This window comes from Prionailurus viverrinus, chromosome A2 (assembly GCF_022837055.1).
Source record: "Prionailurus viverrinus isolate Anna chromosome A2, UM_Priviv_1.0, whole genome shotgun sequence".
NCBI lineage: Eukaryota > Metazoa > Chordata > Mammalia > Carnivora > Felidae > Prionailurus > Prionailurus viverrinus.
The window spans coordinates 84,821,347-84,829,868 of NC_062562.1; the positions used below are offsets into that span (position 1 = coordinate 84,821,347).

An 8,522-nucleotide genomic window follows, 5' to 3' on the forward strand; every position below is an offset into this window, starting at 1 on the left:
TTTTTTAAAAGTAATACTTCCAAAACCCTTCGTGTTGTGACAAACTGTATTCTTTCCTCTTACAGAATCGAATGCATGAAAGCATGAAGTTGTTTGACAGCATATGTAACAACAAATGGTTTACAGATACGTCTATTATACTTTTTCTAAACAAGAAGGATCTCTTTGAAGAAAAAATCAAAAAGAGCCCTCTCACTATATGCTATCCAGAATACGCAGGTATTTTACTTTCTGTAGATAACTTGTCACGTCATATATTTCTAACTAAAGTTCCCCTAAGGCAAGATTTCAGTTGTAGATCACCTTTAATTAAAATTATTAAACTGCTTTCAAGTACAAGTAGTTCCTTGAGGTGTAGCTAAGATTATTGGAAATAACATATTCAAATGGAAAAGCTGTTAGGTAATTTTTTATGATGATCTTCTGTCAGGTATGTGTGATGCACAGTAAATAAGACCAGTCTGTGTTCACGGTCTAATCTCAAAGACGGATGTACTCTTACACACAAAAAAAGCTGCATGTTACTATTAAAGAACATGAACTGTAGTTGTAAGGGTTATAAATGAAGAAGGAATCCGCAAACCACTTATTTTTCAGGGGAGTCACACAGTTTGACAAGTAATCCCAACACTGGTAAGGAGACTGTTAATGGTCTTGTAATTCGCCTGCTGTGGAAAATGGCCTGAACTTCGAAAAGGAGACCTGAGATGCGGTCCTGGCATTTCCATAACTAGCTCTTTGATCTTGAACAAGGCAGTTAATTTATCTGGGTCTCAGTACCCCATTTGTAAAATCAGAAGTTGAGCTAAAACTTGGTTTTAGTTTAGCTCCTTAGAGCACCTCCTGGGCTGCTACTGAAAAGTAGGTACAGGGACTAAAGATACTTCCCTCCCTCCCCTATCCATGCACACAGCATCTCTCTTATTAAAGCAGGGTGACTTTGTTTCTCTGTTTTACATATTAGGTTTCTGAGTAAGATTTTATTGTAATGAGGAAGAAAGATTCTGTGCCTCAAAGAGAGTTTGACTACCACTGGTTTATATGGTATCTAAACCCAAATATTCTGAAGAGTCTGGTTAATTTAGCTAATTGAAAACAAGTTGCCCTGACCACATCCTTTATTTTTTTTTAAATCTCAAGAATCTGTTTCATTATAAACACAAAGGTAGTCTTGTATTGAGTATATTAATAGTACACTGAGTATTTACTGCCTTTTCACAGGCCTAAGATAAAACGGCCCTATGATTTCAGTGCTCTTACATCCCACTCATGCAGGTGAGAACACTGGGGCTCAAGGACAGTCTAAATCCAAACCCAAGTCTATGGGCACGCCTGCACCCAGCCCGTTAACAACCAGACTGCCAGAGTTAAACTCTCATTAGAACCGAAGGGGAAGATTCTTGGATAAATATAATCACACTACTCATTATTACAGGTCATTTTGTGTACTCCCATACGTTGATTCAAAAAAATTTCACACAGTTGCTTATTTTTAAACTTCCGTGTTCTTTTTGAAAGTCCTTGTATCCTGTCACCTTGTTCAGAAACATTTTAGTGCTTATTAGGAATAAAACTATGTGTAGTCCTGTCTGAGTTTGAAGTTATCCAGAGTCAAGGTGGCTCAGTTTTGCCTTCACTTTCATCTGTCTTTCAGTTTATTTTTGTCATTTTCTATTATGAAGTAGCCATTTTTTCTAATATTACCAGAGTTGCCCAAATGAATCCATAAATATCACATACCTACAGGGATTTCAGATCAGCCAAGAAAGGATATTTCTTATGTTGTCAAGATACTAAGAATCCGTGATCTCACAATCTTTGAACACAGAGAGTATTGCATAATTTTTTCACAATGCCAATATCAGGATTAGAATGTAAAGTCCTCACTACATGCTCTAAGTCATGATTCCATTGCTTCTTGCTGCAACCTCCACTTTTAATTCCTGCCTGTGTAGCCTCTAAACTAGGCGCAGGCAGAGGTGGGTTTATCTCCACCTCTGCCTGCTCCTATTGCACCTCTTCTGTTAAAATATCAATATGTTGGCATTTCACCACATTCCATCTGCAACCTGTAATCTTTTAGCGCTCCCTGCTTTCATGGTCATGTTTTTCGTCACCATGTTGAATTCCATTGTCAACTCTAATTTCTCCCTAGAGCCTCAGGCTTGCGTTTCCAGCTGCTTATTGAACATATACGTGTTTTTTAACACCCGAAACTCCTGTTACTGTTTTCTCAAATCTCCTCCATCTCCCTTTCAGTTATATTACCAATCCTTCCCAGTTCTTCATTCTTGAACCAGATCATACTTGCCTTTATACATGACGGTTCTATCACATCTAGAAAATACCTATTACCTTCTCACCACATCCTTGCCATTCTTAAGAATTAAAATCAGACTGAGAAATACACTCATGAGTTTATTCATGTATCTTAGTTCTCGGCATTTTGCAGTCTAGCTACCCATAATATATACAGCAAGTTAAGCTCTGCACTCTGTTCAAGAAGCTTTTTTCTCAAAACATATTTTTAACTGACAGGTTGCATTAACATCTGTCAATAAGACACAGTTTATTGCTTTAGAATTTCAGAGTACCAATAAACTCAATTTTGATTTGTAAAGTATATGGTTGTCTGCTAGCCACCTGAAAGAGTTAAAATATAAACTTATTTTGTCAGCCTAGAAAAAGTAGAAAAATTCCTAGAAACTTAGAACCTACTAAGACTGAATCATGAAGAAACAGAAAATCTAAACAGACCAATTACCCCATGATCAAAACCTCTCAATAAATATGTCCATGACCAGATGGCTTTACTGATGAATTCTACCCGCATTTACAGAATAATTAATACCAGTCCTTCTAAAGCTCTTGGAAAAGAAAAATAGAGAAAGGAACACTTCCAAAATCATTTTATGAGGACAGCATTTTACCCTAATACCAAAACTAGACAAGGATGGCATAAGAAAATTACAAGCCAGTACCCCTGGTGAACTTAAATTCAGAAATCCTCAACAAAATGTTACCAAACCAAATTCAACAATATTTTAAAAGAATTATACACAGTGATATAGTGGGATTTATTCCAGGGAGACAAGGGTAGTTCAATTTTGTTAAAGTGGTATATATCATATTGATTTGCAAATGTTAAAGATAAAAATCTTGATCCTCTCAAATGATACAGAAAAACCACTTGACAAAACTCAACATTCATTTATGCTAAAAACTCAAAATGATGTACCTCAAAACAGAAAGGCCATTAGGTCACAGTTAACATCATACTTCAACAAAACAAGGAAACCCATCAGAAATAAAACAAGGAATCCCTTTCTTGCCACTTTTATTCAACATAGTATTATTTGATTGTAGTATTATATATACATATTATTCAACATCTCTATATATGTATACATATATAAAGACTCCACTAAACTACTGTTAAACTAATCAATGCATTTAGTAGATTGGCAGGATACGGTATATATGCAAAAATATTTTGCATTTCCATACACTAGTGATGAACGATCAGAAAGAAATTAAGAAAACGATACCATTTACAACTGCATCAAAAAGAAAAAAAATAACTAGGAATAAATGTAATAAGGGGAGAAAAAATATCTCTACACTGAAAATTCCAAGACATTGGTGAAATAGAAGAAGAAAAAGTAAGGGTAAGATATTTCATGTTCACGGATTAGAAAAATATTGTTAAAATAACCATACTACCCCAGAGCAACCTACAGATACAGTGCAATCCCTCTCAAAATGCTAGTGGCATTCTTTTTCACAGAAATAGCATAAACAATCCTAAAATTTGTTTGGAACCACAAAAGAACCTGAATAGCCAAAGCAATCTTGAGAAAGAACAGAGCTGGGTACAGCAGGGTCCCTGATTTTCAGCTGTGTTGCAAAGCTATAGTAATCAAAACATTATGGCACTGACACAAAAATAGACACACAGATGTGAGAAATAGCCCAGAAAATAAACCTAGACATATGTGATCAAAAAATTACAACATATGAGCAAAGAACATGCAATGAAGAAAAGATAGTCTCTTCAATAAATTGTTCTGGGAAAACTGGACCACTATATTAAACCATACAAACAATTAACTTAAAATGGATCAAAGACCTCAAACCATAAAACTGCTGAAAGAATATAAGCAGTAGCTCCTTCATGTTAGTCTTGGTGATGATTTTTTGGATCGGACATCAAAAGTGAAGACAACAAAAGCAAAAATAAACAAGTAGTACCACATCCAACTATAAAGTTTTTTGCACAGCCAAGAAAACCAACAACATGAAAATGCAACTTATGGAATGGAAGATGATACTTGCAAATTATGTATCTGATAAGGGGTTAGTATTGAAAATATATAAAGAAGTCCTACTACTCAATAGCAAAAACACAATCCACTAAAAAATGGGCTGAGGATCTGAAGAACCATTTTTCCAAAAGAAGACCTACAATGGCCAGCAGGTCCATGAAGAGGTGCTCAGAATCTCTATAATCATCAGGGAAATGCACACCAAAACCACAGTGAACTACCACCTCACCGATTAGAATAGGTACTGGCAAAAAAACAAGTGTGGTGAGGTTATAGAGAAAAGGGAACCCTCTTGCCCTGTTGGTGAAAATGTAATTTGGTGTGCAGCCCCTGTGAGAACTGTAAGGAGATTCCAAAAAAATTAGAAATATCCAGCAATTCTATTCAGGAAATTTCTCCAAAGAAAATGAAAACACTGACTTAAAAAAGATAGGTGCTACCTGCGTGTTTATTGCAGCATCATTTGCAGTAGCTGGTGAAGCAGCTGGTAGAGTTCTGTGAGCAGGGTCCCAGGTGGGAGTTGGTTATATAACATAGAGTTCTGCTGACACAGAGTAAGCTACAGGTGTGGACCACAGGATCTCAGAATAGCTTTACGAAGCAGGCTGGGTAACAGAGGACCTTGAAAGCCCAGCAAATAATTTTGTGTTACTACTGCAAGAGAGAGATCTAATAATTTTTTTTAAATGGAACAGTTTTTGAAGTATCATGTATGTACACATATAAAATATATACATACGTGCACATGTAGGATAAATGTGAAGCTCACTGAAATTTTAAAAAGGGAAAACACAGATATATGCACTCAGATCAAGAGACAGCATTATTTCCAGGTTCCCAGAAACTCCATCATGCCTCCCAGTCTAACCAAATGCCCCCACCCTCGACACACCGAGTTATTATGACTTAGTCTTCTTGAATAATTTGTATTGTTTTCCAACTTCTTTTTCCCAACATCAGTTGAGTCCTACAGTATATACTCTCCTTGTGTCTGGCTTCATTTGTTCAACAGTATATTTATGGAACACATTCATGTTGTATGTGGCAATAGTCCTTTTATTCTCCTTTCTTATTCCTGTATGGCAGCTCATTGTATAGATATACCAAAACTTTTGGGTTGTTTCCTAACAAGTTAGTTCTGTTATTAACAGTCTTTATATGTCTAATGATGAACATAGGTAGGTAGGTCTGTCAAGGGCTTGCCTAGAAACTATTGCTGCATGTGCATGTGATTATCATTAGCTATGGACCATTTCTGGAGTGTTTACTCAGAAGTTTTTAACCTCATGGCCGTAAACCACATTGTAGACCCGTCTACAATTTTTGAATAAAGAAAAGTGACAAATGCTAATTAATGTGTATAGAGGAAAGGGAATAAAAAATACCGATTACCATTCAACCAGGTAATCTCTCGATCATCCACTAGGCTGGAAATGAAATAGCATACCACCGTCAGGGAAGGGAGTTGGTTTGGTGTTGGGATGTCGAGTATAAAAGGGAAGAAAAAGGAAGATCTGGCATTTGGATTGGGCAGGAACAAAGACCCTGGGGAGCCAAGAAGACCATGCTTTTGGTGTGTTGTGGGTTTTTTTTTTTTTTTAAGGGTAACTTAGTCATTGAAAGGTAATTAACATTGGGTATTTTTCATTTAGAGGAATGCCTTCCTCTTGTTCTAAAAGGAAAAATACAGTGACATAATCCACATATTTTATATGTATGGAATTGATTTCAATATTTTCAGGTCCTTTTTGCTTAGATGTGTACTCATTTTAACTTTTCGCCTTATGTTTCTTGCCTTCTCCCATCTCAGGCTCAAACACATATGAAGAGGCAGCTGCGTATATTCAGTGTCAGTTTGAAGACCTCAATAAAAGAAAGGACACAAAGGAAATATACACCCACTTCACATGTGCCACAGATACGAAGAATGTGCAGTTTGTTTTTGATGCTGTAACAGATGTCATCATAAAAAATAATCTAAAAGATTGTGGTCTCTTCTAAATTTTGCAGCTAATGGTAAAATGCATTTTCAAACCAAATGAGTACTTCTGTGTGGATCTCTCTAAATTAGAGTCTTGCAGCAACACAATGTAGTATACAGCAGATGTATCTGGGACCTGACCAAAGTTGTTCTGTTGTGTTTTTTTAACTGAAAGTAGAAGAAGGACCTTTCTTAAATGTGAGAGGTGGTCCTGCAGTGGGAAACTAAGGGCAGTGTTAATGCTCGACTCTAGTGTATTGATGATTTCTGCCTATGTGTAAATATGCAAATGTATGTATACATGTATTTATAACTTTTGTTTTCCACGTTACTTTTAGGCTTTAAGAGTGGCAACTTATTCTAGCGTGATGGCTTTGGTAATAAACAGAAATACTAAGTACTTTGTACTGAATGACAGACTATTACCGTGTTTGCCAGTTTTAAACAGCTTTATTTATGTTCATGTCTTGTAAATTTTTAAGTACAGTAATTAATATTAGGAAACATTGCAGCCCTTATCTTGATTATATGTATACTTGTAATCTTAACAAAGTTATTTGTACAAACATTGCACAGACTATTTTAATAACATGATTTGTTCTTTAAATTTAATGTGTTTTATTGAAATGTTCTTAAGAGGATGAATATACCTGCCTTTGGATCAGTTATATAAACATTGTATGCATTTTAATTTTTCTTCTAAAAGTGCATGCTGATCTAATTCTACATTAGATTTGGTTTGAAAAACTGAAATTTCAGATTTTTGAGGCTATACTCTCAGACTTACTATAAACACTTAATTTTTATTCAGTTGGTTTGTTTTCACTTTGAATTTTAATATTTGGATGGTATTCATGCATTTCCTTAAAGGTGATGCCAGATTAATTTTTATACACTTTAAATAACTACATTCTTATTTATAACTAAGTTTAGGTGGATTGAGAGCATTTTGTGGGTAAAAATATGTCAGCATAATGAATTTTGAGACATTCATTTGTGTATTTCCTTTGGGAAATCCCTTGTACCTAGCATACATGATAGTTCCTTATTTGGAAGATAACAAGAAAGATCTTTGAATATTCAGCTGCTGATCTAATGCAAGCTTTAGATTCCTATATGTAACTACTTTCAAATTTAACTATCACACTATATATTAAAATTACTTTTTCTCTTACTCAAATTTCCACCACTTGCTTGAGTTAATATTTCTTTTTAAATTGTGCTATTATTTCTGACAATTAAATGGGCAATTACACTTAGAAAATGAGTAATAGTATTTAATAAAGTCAGTGATTTTATGTATGCTCAAATAAGTGTTACATATCAGCTAGATATTGGACTTTGATAGTCATTTCTTTTCATGATTCATGATGTGTCTCTGTGACTTCATTTCAACAAAATGAACAGCATTCCCTACCCTACTTCTGTTGTTTTACTCATCTTGAAAAAGGTCCTTCAATAAGCTTTGTGGATAAGTAGTTTCTTAGTTACGTGCTGTCATTTTGTTGAAGTATATTTCTTGAAGTGTGTGTGGGTGTGGGTAACCACAGACTACATTTTCATCTGTTATATTTTGGGGATTTGTTTTTCTTCTTTGTGATGTAAAGAAATTCAAAGTTATCACAGTTTCTTAAATGTGTTAGTTTAGATTCTTTACGTGCCTTTCATGAAAGATGTTTTCATTAATTTTACTGATGGAAGACCTGTAACATCCTTATTGTGAAGCTATGTATGAAATTCACCTATACTATGAATAAATATGAATCCTGAGAAATACTGTTTAAAAAGCCACAAAGAAGCACATCTTGGTGACCATAATTGGTGAATTCCTGAACTTTATTCTGTGTAATTGTGTTACTAATAAATCCTAATAAATTTAAATTTTTAAAATTTTACAAACCTGTTGACTAAACACATGTTTTACATTAGGATTTACTAAGTATCAGTCTATGGAATGCCCATTTATTCTTTATCTTTTTGCAATTTCATCTCCACAAACTTGAGTTTTTCCTGCCTCAAGTTTCTTCAGGAGATATGGTGCCACATTTAGAACTGCCTGGTTGATATCCCCTTCTGAGAATTTACTGCCTGCCCTTAAGTCCATATGTCCCAAACCACGTTCATCATCATTCTCCCAGTTCTTACAAGTTCATTAAACCTGTTCTTACCCCCTAATTTTGCCAGTGTAACCACTCAGCACCATCATTCTTCAGTGC

At 35.0% G+C, this 8,522-nt stretch overlaps 1 protein-coding gene across 2 annotated transcripts in view; it reads left to right on the plus strand.

Moving 5' to 3' along the window:
- GNAI1 (G protein subunit alpha i1) overlaps positions 1 to 8,201 on the plus strand; it is an 85,878-nt gene extending 77,677 nt beyond the window's left edge. For both annotated transcript variants that reach the window (XM_047849923.1, XM_047849924.1), the window contains 2 exons: positions 66 to 219; positions 6,136 to 8,201. In XM_047849923.1, the coding sequence (XP_047705879.1) occupies positions 66 to 219; positions 6,136 to 6,326 (345 nt within the window). In that variant the 3' untranslated portion in view covers positions 6,327 to 8,201. The remainder of the gene's footprint in view (positions 1 to 65; positions 220 to 6,135) is intronic.
- The last annotated feature ends 321 nt before the right edge of the window (positions 8,202 to 8,522 follow it).